Raw genomic sequence first — 20,785 nt, forward strand, 5'->3', positions numbered from 1 at the left:
TTATAGGGCAGGGTCTCAATAGTCTGAAGGTTTTATAGGACAGGGTCTCAATAGTCTGAAGGTTTTATAGTGCAGGGTCTCAATAGTCTGAAGGTTTTATAGGGCAGGGTCTCAATAGTCTGAAGGTAGGACAGGACAGGGTCTCAATAGTCTGAAGGTTTTATAGGACAGGGTCTCAATAGTCTGAAGGTTTTATAGTGCAGGGTCTCAATAGTCTGAAGGTTTTATAGGGCAGGGTCTCAATAGTCTGAAGGTAGGAGAGGGCAGGGTCTCAATAGTCTGAAGGTTTTATAGGGCAGGGTCTCAATAGTCTGAAGGTTTTATAGGGCAGGGTCTCAATAGTCTGAAGGTTTTATATGGCAGGGTCTCAATAGTCTGAAGGTTTTATAGGGCAGGGTGTCAATAGTCTGAAGGTTTTATAGGACAGGGTCTCAATAGTCTGAAGGTTTTATAGGGCAGGGTCTCAATAGTCTGAAGGCAGGACTGGGTCTCAATAGTCTGAAGGTAGGACAGGACAGGTTCTCAATAGTCTGAAGGTTTTATAGTACAGGGTCTCAATAGTCTGAAGGTTTTATAGGGCAGGGTCTCAATAGTCTGAAGGTTTTATATGGCAGGGTCTCAATAGTCTGAAGGTAGGACAGGACAGGTTCTCAATAGTCTGAAGGTTTTATAGGACAGGGTCTCAATAGTCTGAAGGTTTTATAGTGCAGGGTCTCAATAGTCTGAAGGTTTTATAGGGCAGGGTCTCAATAGTCTGAAGGTAGGACAGGACAGGGTCTCAATAGTCTGAAGGTTTTATAGGACAGGGTCTCAATAGTCTGAAGGTTTTATAGTGCAGGGTCTCAATAGTCTGAAGGTTTTATATGGCAGGGTCTCAATAGTCTGAAGGTTTTATATGGCAGGGTCTCAATAGTCTGAAGGTTTTATAGTGCAGGGTCTCAATAGTCTGAAGGTTTTATAGGGCAGGGTCTCAATAGTCTGAAGGTTTTATGTGGCAGGGTCTCAATAGTCTGAAGGTAGGACAGGGTCTCAATAGTCTGAAGGTTTTATAGGGTAGGGTCTCAATAGTCTGAAGGTTTTATAGGGCAGGGTCTCAATAGTCTGAAGGTAGGAGAGGGCAGGGTCTCAATAGTCTGAAGGTTTTATAGGGCAGGGTCTCAATAGTCTGAAGGTTTTATAGGGCATGGTCTCAATAGTCTGAAGGTTTTATAGGGCAGGGTCTCAATAGTCTGAAGGTTTTATAGGGCAGGGTCTCAATAGTCTGAAGGTAGGAGAGGGCAGTGTCTCAATAGTCTGAAGGTTTTATAGGGCAGGGTCTCAATAGTCTGAAGGTTTTATAGGGCAGGGTCTCAATAGTCTGAAGGTTTTATATGGAAGGGTCTCAATTGTCTGAAGGTTTTATAGGGCAGGGTCTCAATAGTCTGAAGGTTTTATAGGACAGGGTCTCAATAGTCTGAAGGTTTTATAGTGCAGGGTCTCAATAGTCTGAAGGTTTTATAGGGCAGGGTCTCAATAGTCTGAAGGTAGGACAGGACAGGGTCTCAATAGTCTGAAGGTTTTATAGGACAGGGTCTCAATAGTCTGAAGGTTTTATAGTGCAGGGTCTCAATAGTCTGAAGGTTTTATAGGGCAGGGTCTCAATAGTCTGAAGGTAGGACAGGATAGGTTCTCAATAGTCTGAAGGTTTTATAGGGCAGGGTCTCAATAGTCTGAAGGTTTTATAGGGCAGGGTCTCAATAGTCTGAAGGTAGGAGAGGACAGGGTCTCAATAGTCTGAAGGTTTTATAGGGCAGGGTCTCAATAGTCTGAAGGTTTTATAGGACAGGGTCTCAATAGTCTGAAGGTTTTATAGTGCAGGGTCTCAATAGTCTGAAGGTTTTACAGTGCAGGGTCTCAATAGTCTGAAGGTTTTATAGGGCAGGGTCTCAATAGTCTGAAGGCAGGACTGGGTCTCAATAGTCTGAAGGTAGGACAGGACAGGTTCTCAATAGTCTGAAGGTTTTATAGGGAAGGGTCTCAATAGTCTGAAGGTTTTATAGGGCAGGGTCTCAATAGTCTGAAGGTTTTATAGGACAGGGTCTCAATAGTCTGAAGGTTTTATAGGGCAGGGTCTCAATAGTCTGAAGGTTTTATATGGCAGGGTCTCAATAGTCTGAAGTTAGGACAGGGTCTCAATAGTCTGAAGGTAGGACAGGGCAGGGTCTCAATAGTCTGAAGGTTTTATAGGGCAGGGTCTCAATAGTCTGAAGGTTTTATAGGGCAGGGTCTCAATAGTCTGAAGGTAGGAGAGGGCAGGGTCTCAATAGTCTGAAGGTTTTATAGGGCAGGGTCTCAATAGTCTGAAGGTTTTAAAGGGCAGGGTCTCAATAGTCTGAAGGTTTTATAGTGCAGGGTCTCAATAGTCTGAAGGTTTTATAGGGCAGGGTCTCAATAGTCTGAAGGTAGGAGAGGGCAGGGTCTCAATAGTCTGAAGGTTTTATAGGGCAGGGTCTCAATAGTCTGAAGGTTTTATAGGGCATGGTCTCAATAGTCTGAAGGTTTTATATGGCAGGGTCTCAATAGTCTGAAGGTTTTATAGGGCAGGGTCTCAATAGTCTGAAGGTAGGAGAGGGCAGTGTCTCAATAGTCTGAAGGTTTTATAGGGCAGGGTCTCAATAGTCTGAAGGTTTTATAGGGCAGGGTCTCAATAGTCTGAAGGTTTTATATGGAAGGGTCTCAATAGTCTGAAGGTTTTATAGGGCAGGGTCTCAATAGTCTGAAGGTTTTATAGGACAGGGTCTCAATAGTCTGAAGGTTTTATAGTGCAGGGTCTCAATAGTCTGAAGGTTTTATAGGGCAGGGTCTCAATAGTCTGAAGGTAGGACAGGACAGGGTCTCAATAGTCTGAAGGTTTTATAGGACAGGGTCTCAATAGTCTGAAGGTTTTATAGTGCAGGGTCTCAATAGTCTGAAGGTTTTATAGGGCAGGGTCTCAATAGTCTGAAGGTAGGAGAGGGCAGGGTCTCAATAGTCTGAAGGTTTTATAGGGCAGGGTCTCAATAGTCTGAAGGTTTTATAGGGCAGGGTCTCAATAGTCTGAAGGTTTTATATGGCAGGGTCTCAATAGTCTGAAGGTTTTATAGGGCAGGGTGTCAATAGTCTGAAGGTTTTATAGGACAGGGTCTCAATAGTCTGAAGGTTTTATAGGGCAGGGTCTCAATAGTCTGAAGGCAGGACTGGGTCTCAATAGTCTGAAGGTAGGACAGGACAGGTTCTCAATAGTCTGAAGGTTTTATAGTACAGGGTCTCAATAGTCTGAAGGTTTTATAGGGCAGGGTCTCAATAGTCTGAAGGTTTTATATGGCAGGGTCTCAATAGTCTGAAGGTAGGACAGGACAGGTTCTCAATAGTCTGAAGGTTTTATAGGACAGGGTCTCAATAGTCTGAAGGTTTTATAGTGCAGGGTCTCAATAGTCTGAAGGTTTTATAGGGCAGGGTCTCAATAGTCTGAAGGTAGGACAGGACAGGGTCTCAATAGTCTGAAGGTTTTATAGGACAGGGTCTCAATAGTCTGAAGGTTTTATAGTGCAGGGTCTCAATAGTCTGAAGGTTTTATATGGCAGGGTCTCAATAGTCTGAAGGTTTTATATGGCAGGGTCTCAATAGTCTGAAGGTTTTATAGTGCAGGGTCTCAATAGTCTGAAGGTTTTATAGGGCAGGGTCTCAATAGTCTGAAGGTTTTATGTGGCAGGGTCTCAATAGTCTGAAGGTAGGACAGGGTCTCAATAGTCTGAAGGTTTTATAGGGTAGGGTCTCAATAGTCTGAAGGTTTTATAGGGCAGGGTCTCAATAGTCTGAAGGTAGGAGAGGGCAGGGTCTCAATAGTCTGAAGGTTTTATAGGGCAGGGTCTCAATAGTCTGAAGGTTTTATAGGGCATGGTCTCAATAGTCTGAAGGTTTTATATGGCAGGGTCTCAATAGTCTGAAGGTTTTATAGGGCAGGGTCTCAATAGTCTGAAGGTAGGAGAGGGCAGTGTCTCAATAGTCTGAAGGTTTTATAGGGCAGGGTCTCAATAGTCTGAAGGTTTTATAGGGCAGGGTCTCAATAGTCTGAAGGTTTTATATGGAAGGGTCTCAATAGTCTGAAGGTTTTATAGGGCAGGGTCTCAATAGTCTGAAGGTTTTATAGGACAGGGTCTCAATAGTCTGAAGGTTTTATAGTGCAGGGTCTCAATAGTCTGAAGGTTTTATAGGGCAGGGTCTCAATAGTCTGAAGGTAGGACAGGACAGGGTCTCAATAGTCTGAAGGTTTTATAGGACAGGGTCTCAATAGTCTGAAGGTTTTATAGTGCAGGGTCTCAATAGTCTGAAGGTTTTATAGGGCAGGGTCTCAATAGTCTGAAGGTAGGACAGGATAGGTTCTCAATAGTCTGAAGGTTTTATAGGGCAGGGTCTCAATAGTCTGAAGGTTTTATAGGGCAGGGTCTCAATAGTCTGAAGGTAGGAGAGGACAGGGTCTCAATAGTCTGAAGGTTTTATAGGGCAGGGTCTCAATAGTCTGAAGGTTTTATAGGACAGGGTCTCAATAGTCTGAAGGTTTTATAGTGCAGGGTCTCAATAGTCTGAAGGTTTTACAGTGCAGGGTCTCAATAGTCTGAAGGTTTTATAGGGCAGGGTCTCAATAGTCTGAAGGCAGGACTGGGTCTCAATAGTCTGAAGGTAGGACAGGACAGGTTCTCAATAGTCTGAAGGTTTTATAGGGAAGGGTCTCAATAGTCTGAAGGTTTTATAGGGCAGGGTCTCAATAGTCTGAAGGTTTTATAGGACAGGGTCTCAATAGTCTGAAGGTTTTATAGGGCAGGGTCTCAATAGTCTGAAGGTTTTATATGGCAGGGTCTCAATAGTCTGAAGTTAGGACAGGGTCTCAATAGTCTGAAGGTAGGACAGGGCAGGGTCTCAATAGTCTGAAGGTTTTATAGGGCAGGGTCTCAATAGTCTGAAGGTTTTATAGGGCAGGGTCTCAATAGTCTGAAGGTAGGAGAGGGCAGGGTCTCAATAGTCTGAAGGTTTTATAGGGCAGGGTCTCAATAGTCTGAAGGTTTTAAAGGGCAGGGTCTCAATAGTCTGAAGGTTTTATATGGCAGGGTCTCAATAGTCTGAAGGTTTTATAGGGCAGGGTCTCAATAGTCTGAAGGTAGGACAGGGCAGGGTCTCAATAGTCTGAAGGTAGGACAGGGCAGGGTCTCAATAGTCTGAAGGTTTTATAGGGCAGGGTCTCAATAGTCTGAAGGTTTTATAGTGCAGGGTCTCAATAGTCTGAAGGTTTTATAGGGCAGGGTCTCAATAGTCTGAAGGTAGGACAGGACAGGTTCTCAATAGTCTGAAGGTTTTATACGGCAGGGTCTCAATAGTCTGAAGGTTTTATAGCGCAGGGTCTCAATAGTCTGAAGGTTTTATAGGGCAGGGTCTCAATAGTCTGAAGGTAGGACAGGACAGGGTCTCAATAGTCTGAAGGTTTTATTGGACAGGGTCTCAATAGTCTGAAGGTTTTATAGTGCAGGGTCTCAATAGTCTGAAGGTTTTATAGGGCAGGGTCTCAATAGTCTGAAGGTAGGACAGGACAGGGTCTCAATAGTCTGAAGGTTTTATAGGACAGGGTCTCAATAGTCTGAAGGTTTTATAGTGCAGGGTCTCAATAGTCTGAAGGTTTTATATGGCAGGGTCTCAATAGTCTGAAGGTTTTATAGGGCAGGGTCTCAATAGTCTGAAGGTTTTATAGGACAGGGTCTCAATAGTCTGAAGGTTTTATAGTGCAGGGTCTCAATAGTCTGAAGGTTTTATAGGGCAGGGTCTCAATAGTCTGAAGGTAGGACAGGACAGGGTCTCAATAGTCTGAAGGTTTTATAGGACAGGGTCTCAATAGTCTGAAGGTTTTATAGTGCAGGATCTCAATAGTCTGAAGGTTTTATAGGGCAGGGTCTCAATAGTCTGAAGGTAGGACAGGACAGGTTCTCAATAGTCTGAAGGTTTTATACGGCAGGGTCTCAATAGTCTGAAGGTTTTATAGGACAGGTTCTCAATAGTCTGAAGGTTTTATAGGGCAGGGTCTCAATAGTCTGAAGGTTTTATATTGCAGGGTCTCAATAGTCTGAAGGTTTTATAGGGCAGGGTCTCAATAGTCTGAAGGTAGGAGAGGGCAGGGTCTCAATAGTCTGAAGGTTTTATAGGGCAGGGTCTCAATAGTCTGAAGGTTTTATAGGGCAGGGTCTCAATAGTCTGAAGGTTTTATAGGGCAGGGTCTCAATAGTCTGAAGGTAGGAGAGTGCAGGGTCTCAATAGTCTGAAGGTTTTATAGGGCAGGGTCTCAATAGTCTGAAGGTTTTATAGGGCAGGGTCTCAATAGTCTGAAGGTTTTATGTGGCAGGGTCTCAATAGTCTGAAGGTTTTATAGGGCAGGGTCTCAATAGTCTGAAGGTAGGACAGTACAGGGTCTCAATAGTCTGAAGGTTTTATAGGACAGGGTCTCAATAGTCTGAAGGTTTTATAGTGCAGGGTCTCAATAGTCTGAAGGTTTTATAGGGCAGGGTCTCAATAGTCTGAAGGTAGGAGAGGACAGGGTCTCAATAGTCTGAAGGTTTTATAGGGCAGGGTCTCAATAGTCTGAAGGTTTTATAGGACAGGGTCTCAATAGTCTGAAGGTTTTATAGTGCAGGGTCTCAATAGTCTGAAGGTTTTATAGTGCAGGGTCTCAATAGTCTGAAGGCAGGACTGGGTCTCAATAGTCTGAAGGTAGGACACGACAGGTTCTCAATAGTCTGAAGGTTTTATAGTACAGGGTCTCAATAGTCTGAAGGTTTTATAGGGCAGGGTCTCAAAAGTCTGAAGGTTTTATATGGCAGGGTCTCAATAGTCTGAAGGTAGGACAGGACAGGTTCTCAATAGTCTGAAGGTTTTATAGGACAGGGTCTCAATAGTCTGAAGGTTTTATAGTGCAGGGTCTCAATAGTCTGAAGGTTTTATAGGGCAGGGTCTCAATAGTCTGAAGGTAGCACAGGACAGGGTCTCAATAGTCTGAAGGTTTTATAGGACAGGGTCTCAATAGTCTGAAGGTTTTATATGGCAGGGTCTCAATAGTCTGAAGGTTTTATAGGGCAGGGTCTCAATAGTCTGAAGGTTTTATAGGACAGGGTCTCAATAGTCTGAAGGTTTTATAGTGCAGGGTCTCAATGGTCTGAAGGTTTTATAGGGCAGGGTCTCAATAGTCTGAAGGTAGGACAGGACAGGGTCTCAATAGTCTGAAGGTTTTATAGGACAGGGTCTCAATAGTCTGAAGGTTTTATAGTGCAGGGTCTCAATAGTCTGAAGGTTTTATAGGGCAGGGTCTCAATAGTCTGAAGGTTTTATAGTGCAGGGTCTCAATAGTCTGAAGGTAGGACAGGGCAGGGTCTCAATAGTCTGAAGGTTTTATATTGCAGGGTCTCAATAGTCTGAAGGTTTTATAGGGTAGGGTCTCAATAGTCTGAAGGTTTTATAGGGCAGGGTCTCAATAGTCTGAAGGTAGGAGAGGGCAGGGTCTCAATAGTCTGAAGGTTTTATAGGGCAGGGTCTCAATAGTCTGAAGGTTTTATAGGGCATGGTCTCAATAGTCTGAAGGTTTTATATGGCAGGGTCTCAATAGTCTGAAGGTTTTATAGGGCAGGGTCTCAATAGTCTGAAGGTAGGAGAGGGCAGTGTCTCAATAGTCTGAAGGTTTTATAGGGCAGGGTCTCAATAGTCTGAAGGTTTTATAGGACAGGGTCTCAATAGTCTGAAGGTTTTATAGTGCAGGGTCTCAATAGTCTGAAGGTTTTATAGGGCAGGGTCTCAATAGTCTGAAGGTAGGACAGGACAGGGTCTCAATAGTCTGAAGGTTTTATAGGACAGGGTCTCAATAGTCTGAAGGTTTTATAGTGCAGGGTCTCAATAGTCTGAAGGTTTTATAGGGCAGGGTCTCAATAGTCTGAAGGTAGGACAGGACAGGTTCTCAATAGTCTGAAGGTTTTATAGGGCAGGGTCTCAATAGTCTGAAGGTTTTATAGGGCAGGGTCTCAATAGTCTGAAGGTAGGAGAGGACAGGGTCTCAATAGTCTGAAGGTTTTATAGGGCAGGGTCTCAATAGTCTGAAGGTTTTATAGTGCAGGGTCTCAATAGTCTGAAGGTTTTACAGTGCAGGGTCTCAATAGTCTGAAGGTTTTATAGGGCAGGGTCTCAATAGTCTGAAGGCAGGACTGGGTCTCAATAGTCTGAAGGTAGGACAGGACCGGTTTCTTAATAGTCTGAAGGTTTTATAGGGCAGGGTCTCAATAGTCTGAAGGTTTTATAGGACAGGGTCTCAATAGTCTGAAGGTTTTATAGGGCAGGGTCTCAATAGTCTGAAGGTTTTATATGGCAGGGTCTCAATAGTCTGAAGTTAGGACAGGGTCTCAATAGTCTGAAGGTAGGACAGGGCAGGGTCTCAATAGTCTGAAGGTTTTATATGGCAGGGTCTCAATAGTCTGAAGGATTTATAGGGCAGGGTCTCAATAGTCTGAAGGTTTTATAGGGCAGGGTCTCAATAGTCTGAAGGTAGGAGAGGGCAGGGTCTCAATAGTCTGAAGGTTTTATAGGGCAGGGTCTCAATAGTCTGAAGGTTTTAAAGGGCAGGGTCTCAATAGTCTGAAGGTTTTATATGGCAGGGTCTCAATAGTCTGAAGGTTTTATAGGGCAGGGTCTCAATAGTCTGAAGGTAGGACAGGGCAGGGTCTCAATAGTCTGAAGGTAGGACAGGGCAGGGTCTCAATAGTCTGAAGGTTTTATAGGGCAGGGTCTCAATAGTCTGAAGGTTTTATAGTGCAGGGTCTCAATAGTCTGAAGGTTTTATAGGGCAGGGTCTCAATAGTCTGAAGGTAGGACAGGACAGGTTCTCAATAGTCTGAAGGTTTTATACGGCAGGGTCTCAATAGTCTGAAGGTTTTATAGCGCAGGGTCTCAATAGTCTGAAGGTTTTATAGGGCAGGGTCTCAATAGTCTGAAGGTAGGACAGGACAGGGTCTCAATAGTCTGAAGGTTTTATAGGACAGGGTCTCAATAGTCTGAAGGTTTTATAGTGCAGGGTCTCAATAGTCTGAAGGTTTTATAGGGCAGGGTCTCAATAGTCTGAAGGTAGGACAGGACAGGGTCTCAATAGTCTGAAGGTTTTATAGGACAGGGTCTCAATAGTCTGAAGGTTTTATAGTGCAGGGTCTCAATAGTCTGAAGGTTTTATATGGCAGGGTCTCAATAGTCTGAAGGTTTTATAGGGCAGGGTCTCAATAGTCTGAAGGTTTTATAGGACAGGGTCTCAATAGTCTGAAGGTTTTATAGTGCAGGGTCTCAATAGTCTGAAGGTTTTATAGGGCAGGGTCTCAATAGTCTGAAGGTAGGAGAGGGCAGGGTCTCAATAGTCTGAAGGTTTTATAGGGCAGGGTCTCAATAGTCTGAAGGTTTTATAGGGCAGGGTCTCAATAGTCTGAAGGTTTTATATGGCAGGGTCTCAATAGTCTGAAGGTTTTATAGGGCAGGGTCTCAATAGTCTGAAGGTAGGAGAGTGCAGGGTCTCAATAGTCTGAAGGTTTTATAGGGCAGGGTCTCAATAGTCTGAAGGTTTTATAGGGCAGGGTCTCAATAGTCTTAAGGTTTTATATGGCAGGGTCTCAATAGTCTGAAGGTTTTATAGGGCAGGGTCTCAATAGTCTGAAGGTTTTATAGGACAGGGTCTCAATAGTCTGAAGGTTTTATAGTGCAGGGTCTCAATAGTCTGAAGGTTTTATAGGGCAGGGTCTCAATAGTCTGAAGGTAGGACAGGACAGGGTCTCAATAGTCTGAAGGTTTTATAGGACAGGGTCTCAATAGTCTGAAGGTTTTATAGTGCAGGGTCTCAATAGTCTGAAGGTTTTATAGGGCAGGGTCTCAATAGTCTGAAGGTAGGACAGGACAGGTTCTCAATAGTCTGAAGGTTTTATAGGGCAGGGTCTCAATAGTCTGAAGGTTTTATAGGGCAGGGTCTCAATAGTCTGAAGGTAGGAGAGGACAGGGTCTCAATAGTCTGAAGGTTTTATAGGGCAGGGTCTCAATAGTCTGAAGGTTTTATAGGACAGGGTCTCAATAGTCTGAAGGTTTTATAGTGCAGGGTCTCAATAGTCTGAAGGTTTTATAGGGCAGGGTCTCAATAGTCTGAAGGTTTTATAGGGCAGGGTCTCAATATTCTGAAGGTTTTATAGGGCAGGGTCTCAACAGTCTGAAGGTTTTATAGGACAGGGTCTCAATAGTCTGAAGGTTTTATAGGGCAGGGTCTCAATAGTCTGAAGGTTTTATATGGCAGGGTCTCAGTAGTCTGAAGTTAGGACAGGGTCTCAATAGTCTGAAGGTAGGACAGGGCAGGGTCTCAATAGTCTGAAGGTTTTATATGGCAGGGTCTCAATAGTCTGAAGGTTTTATAGGGCAGGGTCTCAATAGTCTGAAGGTTTTATAGGGCAGGGTCTCAATAGTCTGAAGGTAGGAGAGGGCAGGGTCTCAATAGTCTGAAGGTTTTATGTGGCAGGGTCTCAATAGTCTGAAGGTAGGACAGGGTCTCAATAGTCTGAAGGTTTTATAGGGCAGGGTCTCAATAGTCTGAAGGTTTTATAGGGCAGGGTCTCAATAGTCTGAAGGTAGGAGAGGGCAGGGTCTCAATAGTCTGAAGGTTTTATAGGGCAGGGTCTCAATAGTCTGAAGGTTTTATAGGGCAGGGTCTCAATAGTCTGAAGGTTTTATATGGCAGGGTCTCAATAGTCTGAAGGTTTTATAGGGCAGGGTCTCAATAGTCTGAAGGTAGGAGAGTGCAGGGTCTCAATAGTCTGAAGGTTTTATAGGGCAGGGTCTCAATAGTCTGAAGGTTTTATAGGGCAGGGTCTCAATAGTCTGAAGGTAGGAGAGGACAGGGTCTCAATAGTCTGAAGGTTTTATAGGGCAGGGTCTCAATAGTCTGAAGGTTTTATAGGACAGGGTCTCAATAGTCTGAAGGTTTTATAGTGCAGGGTCTCAATAGTCTGAAGGTTTTATAGGGCAGGGTCTCAATAGTCTGAAGGTTTTATAGGGCAGGGTCTCAATATTCTGAAGGTTTTATAGGGCAGGGTCTCAATAGTCTGAAGGTTTTATAGGACAGGGTCTCAATAGTCTGAAGGTTTTATAGGGCAGGGTCTCAATAGTCTGAAGGTTTTATATGGCAGGGTCTCAGTAGTCTGAAGTTAGGACAGGGTCTCAATAGTCTGAAGGTAGGACAGGGCAGGGTCTCAATAGTCTGAAGGTTTTATATGGCAGGGTCTCAATAGTCTGAAGGTTTTATAGGGCAGGGTCTCAATAGTCTGAAGGTTTTATAGGGCAGGGTCTCAATAGTCTGAAGGTAGGAGAGGGCAGGGTCTCAATAGTCTGAAGGTTTTATGTGGCAGGGTCTCAATAGTCTGAAGGTAGGACAGGGTCTCAATAGTCTGAAGGTTTTATAGGGCAGGGTCTCAATAGTCTGAAGGTTTTATAGGGCAGGGTCTCAATAGTCTGAAGGTAGGAGAGGGCAGGGTCTCAATAGTCTGAAGGTTTTATAGGGCAGGGTCTCAATAGTCTGAAGGTTTTATAGGGCAGGGTCTCAATAGTCTGAAGGTTTTATATGGCAGGGTCTCAATAGTCTGAAGGTTTTATAGGGCAGGGTCTCAATAGTCTGAAGGTAGGAGAGTGCAGGGTCTCAATAGTCTGAAGGTTTTATAGGGCAGGGTCTCAATAGTCTGAAGGTTTTATAGGGCAGGGTCTCAATAGTCTGAAGGTTTTATATGGCAGGGTCTCAATAGTCTGAAGGTTTTATAGGGCAGGGTCTCAATAGTCTGAAGGTTTTATAGGACAGGGTCTCAATAGTCTGAAGGTTTTATAGTGCAGGGTCTCAATAGTCTGAAGGTTTTATAGGGCAGGGTCTCAATAGTCTGAAGGTAGGACAGGACAGGTTCTCAATAGTCTGAAGGTTTTATAGGGCAGGGTCTCAATAGTCTGAAGGTTTTATAGGGCAGGGTCTCAATAGTCTGAAGGTAGGAGAGGACAGGGTCTCAATAGTCTGAAGGTTTTATAGGGCAGGGTCTCAATAGTCTGAAGGTTTTATAGGACAGGGTCTCAATAGTCTGAAGGTTTTATAGTGCAGGGTCTCAATAGTCTGAAGGTTTTATAGGGCAGGGTCTCAATAGTCTGAAGGTTTTATAGGGCAGGGTCTCAATAGTCTGAAGGTTTTATAGGGCAGGGTCTCAATAGTCTGAAGGTTTTATAGGACAGGGTCTCAATAGTCTGAAGGTTTTATAGGGCAGGGTCTCAATAGTCTGAAGGTTTTATATGGCAGGGTCTCAGTAGTCTGAAGTTAGGGCAGGGTCTCAATAGTCTGAAGGTTTTATATGGCAGGGTCTCAATAGTCTGAAGGTTTTATAGGGCAGGGTCTCAATAGTCTGAAGGTTTTATAGGGCAGGGTCTCAATAGTCTGAAGGTAGGAGAGGGCAGGGTCTCAATGGTCTGAAGGTTTTATAGGGCAGGGTCTCAATAGTCTGAAGGTTTTATAGGGCAGGGTCTCAATAGTCTGAAGGTTTTATAGGGCAGGGTCTCAATAGTCTGAAGGTAGGACAGGGCAGGGTCTCAATAGTCTGAAGGTTTTATATGGCAGGGTCTCAATAGTCTGAAGGTTTTATAGGGCAGGGTCTCAATAGTCTGAAGGTTTTATAGGGCAGGGTCTCAATAGTCTGAAGGTTTTATAGTGCAGGGTCTCAATAGTCTGAAGGTAGGACAGGACAGGTTCTCAATAGTCTGAAGGTTTTATACGGCAGGGTCTCAATAGTCTGAATGTTTTATAGGACAGGTTCTCATTAGTCTGAAGGTTTTATAGGGCAGGGTCTCAATAGTCTGAAGGTTTTATGTGGCAGGGTCTCAATAGTCTGAAGGTAGGACAGGGTCTCAATAGTCTGAAGGTTTTATGTGGCAGGGTCTCAATAGTCTGAAGGTAGGACAGGGTCTCAATAGTCTGAAGGTTTTATAGGACAGGGTCTCAATAGTCTGAAGGTTTTATAGGGCAGGGTCTCAATAGTCTGAAGGTTTTATAGGGCAGGGTCTCAATAGTCTGAAGGTTTTATATTGCAGGGTCTCAATAGTCTGAAGGTTTTATAGGGCAGGGTCTCAATAGTCAGAAGGTAGGAGAGGGCAGGGTCTCAATAGTCTAAAGGTTTTATAGGGCAGGGTCTCAATAGTCTGAAGGTAGGAGAGGGCAGGGTCTCAATAGTCTGAAGGTTTTATAGTGCAGGGTCTCAATAGTCTGAAGGTTTTATAGGGCAGGGTCTCAATAGTCTGAAGGTTTTATAGGGCAGGGTCTCAATAGTCTGAAGGTTTTATAGGACAGGGTCTCAATAGTCTGAAGGTTTTATAGGGCAGGGTCTCAATAGTCTGAAGGTTTTATATGGCAGGGTTTCAGTAGTCTGAAGTTAGGACAGGGTCTCAATGGTCTGAAGGTAGGACAAGGCAGGGTCTCAATAGTCTGAAGGTTTTATATGGCAGGGTCTCAATAGTCTGAAGGTTTTATAGGGCAGGGTCTCAATAGTCTGAAGGTTTTATAGGGCAGGGTCTCAATAGTCTGAAGGTAGGAGAGGGCAGGGTCTCAATAGTCTGAAGGTTTTATAGGGCAGGGTCTCAATAGTCTGAAGGTTTTATAGGGCAGGGTCTCAATAGTCTGAAGGTTTTATATGGCAGGGTCTCAATAGTCTGAAGGTTTTATAGGGCAGGGTCTCAATAGTCTGAAGGTAGGACAGGGCAGGGTCTCAATAGTCTGAAGGTTTTATATGGCAGGGTCTCAATAGTCTGAAGGTTTTATAGGGCAGGGTCTCAATAGTCTGAAGGTTTTATAGGGCAGGGTCTCAATAGTCTGAAGGTTTTATAGTGCAGGGTCTCAATAGTCTGAAGGTTTTATAGGGCAGGGTCTCAATAGTCTGAAGGTAGGACAGGACAGGTTCTCAATAGTCTGAAGGTTTTATACGGCAGGGTCTCAATAGTCTGAATGTTTTATAGGACAGGTTCTCATTAGTCTGAAGGTTTTATAGGGCAGGGTCTCAATAGTCTGAATGTTTTATAGGACAGGTTCTCATTAGTCTGAAGGTTTTATAGGGCAGGGTCTCAATAGTCTGAAGGTTTTATAGGACAGGGTCTCAATAGTCTGAAGGTTTTATAGTGCAGGGTCTCAATAGTCTGAAGGTTTTATGTGGCAGGGTCTCAATAGTCTGAAGGTAGGACAGGGTCTCAATAGTCTGAAGGTTTTATAGGGCAGGGTCTCAATAGTCTGAAGGTTTTATATTGCAGGGTCTCAATAGTCTGAAGGTTTTATAGGGCAGGGTCTCAATAGTCTGAAGGTTTTATAGGGCAGGGTCTCAATAGTCAGAAGGTAGGAGAGGGCAGGGTCTCAATAGTCTAAAGGTTTTATAGGGCAGGGTCTCAATAGTCTGAAGGTTTTATAGGGCAGGGTCTCAATAGTCTGAAGGTTTTATAGGGCAGGGTCTCAATAGTCTGAAGGTTTTATAGGGCAGGGTCTCAATAGTCTGAAGGTTTTATAGGGCAGGGTCTCAATAGTCTGAAGGTTTTATATGGCAGGGTCTCAATAGTCTGAAGGTTTTATAGGGCAGGGTCTCAATAGTCTGAAGGTTTTATAGGACAGGGTCTCAATAGTCTGAAGGTTTTATAGTGCAGGGTCTCAAAAGTCTGAAGGTTTTATAGGGCAGGGTCTCAATAGTCTGAAGGTAGGACAGGACAGGGTCTCAATAGTCTGAAGGTTTTATAGGGCAGGGTCTCAATAGTCTGAAGGTTTTATAGGGCAGGGTCTCAATAGTCTGAAGGTAGGAGAGGACAGGGTCTCAATAGTCTGAAGGTTTTATAGGGCAGGGTCTCAATAGTCTGAAGGTTTTATAGGGCAGGGTCTCAATAGTCTGAAGGCAGGACTGGGTCTCAATAGTCTGAAGGTAGGACAGGACAGGTTCTCAATAGTCTGAAGGTTTTATAGGGCAGGGTCTCAATAGTCTGAAGGTAGGACAGGACAGGGTCTCAATAGTCTGAAGGTTTTATAGGGCAGGGTCTCAATAGTCTGAAGGTTTTATAGGGCAGGGTCTCAATAGTCTGAAGGTAGGAGAGGACAGGGTCTCAATAGTCTGAAGGTTTTATAGGGCAGGGTCTCAATAGTCTGAAGGTTTTATAGGACAGGGTCTCAATAGTCTGAAGGTTTTATAGTGCAGGGTCTCAATAGTCTGAAGGTTTTATAGTGCAGGGTCTCAATAGTCTGAAGGTTTTATAGGGCAGGGTCTCAATAGTCTGAAGGTAGGACAGGACAGGTTCTCAATAGTCTGAAGGTTTTATAGGGCAGGGTCTCAATAGTCTGAAGGTTTTATAGGGCAGGGTCTCAATAGTCTGAAGGTTTTATAGGACAGGGTCTCAATAGTCTGAAGGTTTTATAGGGCAGGGTCTCAATAGTCTGAAGGTTTTATATGGCAGGGTCTCAATAGTCTGAAGTTAGGACAGGGTCTCAATAGTCTGAAGGTAGGACAGGGCAGGGTCTAAATAGTCTGAAGGTTTTATATGGCAGGGTCTCAATAGTCTGAAGGTTTTATAGGGCAGGGTCTCAATAGTCTGAAGGTTTTATAGGGCAGGGTCTCAATAGTCTGAAGGTAGGAGAGGGCAGGGTCTCAATAGTCTGAAGGTTTTATAGGGCAGGGTCTCAATAGTCTGAAGGTTTTATAGGGCAGGGTCTCAATAGTCTGAAGGTTTTATATGGCAGGGTCTCAATAGTCTGAAGGTTTTATAGGGCAGGGTCTCAATAGTCTGAAGGTAGGACAGGGCAGGGTCTCAATAGTCTGAAGGTTTTATATGGCAGGGTCTCAATAGTCTGAAGGTTTTATAGGGCAGGGTCTCAATAGTCTGAAGGTTTTATAGGGCAGGGTCTCAATAGTCTGAAGGTAGGAGAGGGCAGGGTCTCAATAGTCAGAAGGTTTTATAGGGCAGGGTCTCAATAGTCTGAAGGTTTTATAGGGCAGGGTCTCAATAGTCTGAAGGTTTTATATGGCAGGGTCTCAATAGTCTGAAGGTTTTATAGGGCAGGGTCTCAATAGTCTGAAGGTTTTATAGGGCAGGGTCTCAATAGTCTGAAGGTTTTATAGGGCAGGGTCTCAATAGTCTGAAGGTTTTATATGGCAGGGTCTTAATAGTCTGAAGGTTTTATAGGGCAGGGTCTCAATAGTCTGAAGGTTTTATAGGACAGGGTCTCAATAGTCTGAAGGTTTTATAGTGCAGGGTCTCAATAGTCTGAAGGTTTTATAGGGCAGGGTCTCAATAGTCTGAAGGTAGGACAGGACAGGGTCTCAATAGTCTGAAGGTTTTATAGGACAGGGTCTCAATAGTCTGAAGGTTTTATAGTGCAGGGTCTCAATAGTCTGAAGGTTTTATAGGGCAGGGTCTCAATAGTCTGAAGGTAGGACAGGACAGGTTTTCAATAGTCTGAAGGTTTTATAGGGCAGGGTCTCAATAGTCTGAAGGTTTTATAGGGCAGGGTCTCAATAGTCTGAAGGTAGGAGAGGACAGGGTCTCAATAGTCTGAAGATTTTATAGGGCAGGGTCTCAATAGTCTGAAGGTTTTATAGGACAGGGTCTCAATAGTCTGAAGGTTTTATAGGGCAGGGTCTCAATAGTCTGAAGGTTTTATAGGGCAGGGTCTCAATAGTCTGAAGGTTTTATATGGCAGGGTCTCAATAGTCTGAAGGTTTTATAGGGCAGGGTCTCAATAGTCTGAAGGTTTTATAGGACAGGGTCTCAATAGTCTGAAGGTTTTATAGTGCAGGGTCTCAATAGTCTGAAGGTTTTATAGGGCAGGGTCTCAATAGTCTGAAGGTAGGACAGGACAGGGTCTCAATAGTCTGAAGGTTTTATAGGACAGGGTCTCAATAGTCTGAAGGTTTTATAGTGCAGGGTCTCAATAGTCTGAAGGTTTTATAGGGCAGGGTCTCAATAGTCTGAAGGTAGGACAGGACAGGTTCTCAATAGTCTGAAGGTTTTATAGGGCAGGGTCTCAATAGTCTGAAGGTTTTATAGGGCAGGGTCTCAATAGTCTGAAGGTAGGAGAGGACAGGGTCTCAATAGTCTGAAGGTTTTATAGGGCAGGGTCTCAATAGGCTGAAGGTTTTATAGGACAGGGTCTCAATAGTCTGAAGGTTTTCTAGTGCAGGGTCTCAATCGTCTGAAGGTTTTATAGGGCAGGGTCTCAATAGTCTGAAGGTTTTATAGGGCAGGGTCTCAATAGTCTGAAGGCAGGACTGGGTCTCAATAGTCTGAAGGTAGGACAGGACAGGTTCTCAATAGTCTGAAGGTTTTATAGGGCAGGGTCTCAATAGTCTGAAGGTTTTATAGGGCAGGGTCTCAATAGTCTGAAGGTTTTATAGGACAGGGTCTCAATAGTCTGAAGGTTTTATAGGGCAGGGTCTCAATAGTCTGAAGGCAGGACTGGGTCTCAATAGTCTGAAGGTAGGACAGGACAGGTTCTCAATAGTCTGAAGGTTTTATAGGGCAGGGTCTCAATAGTCTGAAGGTTTTATAGGGCAGGGTCTCAATAGTCTGAAGGTTTTATAGGACAGGGTCTCAATAGTCTGAAGGTTTTATAGGGCAGGGTCTCAATAGTCTGAAGGTAGGACAGGGTCTCAATAGTCTGAAGGTTTTATAGGGCAGGGTCTCAATAGTCTGAAGGTTTTATAGGGCAGGGTCTCAATAGTCTGAAGGTAGGACAGGGTCTCAATAGTCTAAGGGTAGGACAGGACAGGGTCTCAATAGTCTGAGGGTAGGACAGGGTAGGGTCTCAATAGTCTGAAGGTAGGACAGGGCAGTAGATCAATAGTCTGAAGGTAGGACATCCCAGGGTCTCCGTGTGTTTGTGTTTTAACGTCTGCTGTCCTCTTAACAGAAAGGCGCAGGCTACCACCTGGACCTGTTCTGGGTTGCAGTTCTGATGATTGTATGTTCCTTCATGGGGTTGCCATGGTACGTGGCGGCGACGGTCATCTCAATCGCTCACATAGACAGTCTGAAGATGGAGACAGAGACATCCGCCCCTGGAGAAATGCCCAAGTTCTTGGGAGTGAGGTGAGCATGATGACAAAATCAAATCAAAATCAAATTTGATTTGTCACATGAGTCGTATACAACAGGTGTAGACTAGTACTGTGTCGATGTGCAAGGGTACTAGGTAATTGAGGTAGATATGTACATACAGGTAGGTGTAAATCGACTAGACAACAGGACAGATAATAAACGGTAACAGCAGTGTTCATTTAAATAGTTAGTGCATAGGGTGTCAATGCTGATATTCCAGGTAGCTGCTATTGGTTAACTATTTATCAGTCTTGGGGGTAGAATCTGTTCAGCGTCCTGTTAGTTTCAGACTTAGTGCATCGGTACCGCTTGGTGTGCGGTAGCAGAAAGAACAGACTATGACTTGGGTGGCTCTAGTCTTTGAGAGTCTTTAGGGCCTTCTTCTGACACTGCCTAGTATATAGGTCCTGGATGGCAGGAAGCTTAGCCCAGTGATGTACTGGGCCGTATGCACCATCCTCTGTAGCACTTTACGGTCGGATGCCTAGCAGTTGCCATACCAAGCAGTGATGCAACTGGTCAAGATGCTCTGAATGGTGCAGCTGTAGACGCCAAATCTTTTCATCCTCCTGAGGGGGAAGGGGCATTGTCATGCCCTCTTCATGACTGTGTTGGTGTGTTTGGACTATGATAATTCTTTAGTTATGTGGACACAGAGGAACTTGAAGCTCTCAATCTGCACCACTACAGCCTATCGATGTGGATTGGGGCATGCTTGGCCCTCCTTTTCCTGAAGTCTATGATCAACTCCTTTAGCTTTCTGAAATTGAAGGAGAGCTTGTTGTCCTGGCACCACACTGCCAGGTCTCTGACCTCCTTCCTGTAGGCTGTCTCATGGTCACCGGTGATGCCTACCACCACCGTGTCTTCTGCAAACTTAATGATGGTGTTGGAGTCGTGCGCTGCCAAGCAATCGTGGGTGAACAGGGAATACAGGAGGAGACTAAGCAGGGGTGGGGGGCCCGTGTGGAGGGTCAGTGTGGAGGATATGTTGTTACCTACCCTCACCACCTGGGGCCGGCCCATCAAGAAGTCTAGGATCCAGTTACAGAGGTAGGTGTTTAATCCCAGGGTCCTTAGTTTAGAGTTGAGCTTGGAGGGCACTATGGTGTTAAATGCTGAGCTGTAGTCAATGAACAGTGTTCTCACACAGATTGTCCTTTTGTCCAGGTGGGTGACGGCAATGTGGAGGGCAGTAGAGTTTGCATCATCTGTGGATCTCTAGGGGTGGTATGGGCAGTTGTTCCAGAGTGTCTGGGGCAATGGTGTTGATGTGAGCCATGACCAGCCTTTCAATGCATTTCATGTCTACAGATGTGAGTGCTGCAGGCGGTAGTCATTAAGACAGGTTACCTTGGTCTTCTTGGGCACAGGGACTATGGTGGTATGCTTGATTTGCCAAATGGAGGGCGAGGGAGAGGTTTGTATGCGTCTCTGTGTGTGGAAAGGTGGTCTAGAGTTTTTTTCCCTCTTAGTTACACAGGTGACATGCAGGTAGAAATGAGGTAAAATGGATTTCAGTTGTCCTGCATTAAGGCTGCCTCTGGGTGAGCGTTTTCTTGTTTCCTTATGGCCCTAAGACCGTTGAGTGCGGTCTTAATGCCGGCATAGGTTTTTTGGTGGTAAATCAACAGCTACGAAAAATATAGATGAAATCTCTATTGGTTACTGTGTGTGTGTGTTTGTGTGCATAACCAAAGCTATGTGTATGTTTTCCCTAGGGAGCAGAGAGTCACTGGTGTGTGTGTATTCATTCTGACGGGGCTGTCTGTCTTTATGTCTCCCATCCTCAAGGTATGTACCTACCTACTGTATACTGTAGACTGTAGGCTGTACTGTAGACTACTGTATACTGTAGACTGCGGGCTATACTGAGGACGACTGTATACTGTAGACTGCGGGCTGTGCTGTAGGCTACTGTAGACTGTAGGCTGTACTGTAGACTACTGTAGACTGTAGTCCACTGTAGACTGTAGACTGAATTATGCACTGTAGAATACTGTAGACTGTGGACTGTGCTGTAGACTAATGTAGACTGTAGACTGTGTTCTGTACTGTAGACTAGTGTCGTGTCTTTGGCTATGCCGGATCAAGTGATATGACATGCTATTCTATAAAATAATTTCTCCGTAATTAATATTACCTGATTGAGCTAATCATGTAAATGTAATTAGCTAGAATATTTATGGAGCTGTTATCTTGCGAATAAACTCTTAAAGACCAAGTAATATTTTACATCAATAGCAGTCAATATTAATCGTCATCTTAACTCCGTCTCATCTGAAATTTGTAAATTCTTGGTTATCTGCACGAACCCTGGCTAACAAGTTGAATCAGCAATACAAAATTGGGTTTAATTATTTATTTACTAAATACCTAACTAATCACACAGAATTACACATACACATAATTCAATCATAACTTGATTACAAATTACGTCATAAAGGAAAACGTCCCTAGCGGGCGGAACAGATATGACAGCTGGTTACTCAAAAGAAAAGGGCTGGGTTTGAGTGAAAGAGCGGGAAGACTGAGGAACAAAGGGCGAAGCTGTGCTATCGTAAATACAGAATCTTATGCATTCTAAATT

At 44.2% G+C, this 20,785-nt stretch overlaps 1 protein-coding gene across 6 annotated transcripts in view; it reads left to right on the plus strand.

Annotated features, from left to right (window-relative positions):
- Positions 1–20,785, plus strand: part of LOC139410542 (electrogenic sodium bicarbonate cotransporter 1-like) — a 362,813-nt gene that overhangs the window by 276,561 nt on the left and 65,467 nt on the right. For all 6 annotated transcript variants that reach the window (XM_071155809.1, XM_071155807.1, XM_071155806.1 and 3 more), the window contains 2 exons: positions 18,008–18,186; positions 19,917–19,989. In XM_071155809.1, coding sequence (XP_071011910.1) covers positions 18,008–18,186; positions 19,917–19,989 — 252 coding nt within the window. The remainder of the gene's footprint in view (positions 1–18,007; positions 18,187–19,916; positions 19,990–20,785) is intronic.

The sequence above is a fragment of the Oncorhynchus clarkii genome, chromosome 6 (assembly GCF_045791955.1).
Source record: "Oncorhynchus clarkii lewisi isolate Uvic-CL-2024 chromosome 6, UVic_Ocla_1.0, whole genome shotgun sequence".
NCBI lineage: Eukaryota > Metazoa > Chordata > Actinopteri > Salmoniformes > Salmonidae > Oncorhynchus > Oncorhynchus clarkii.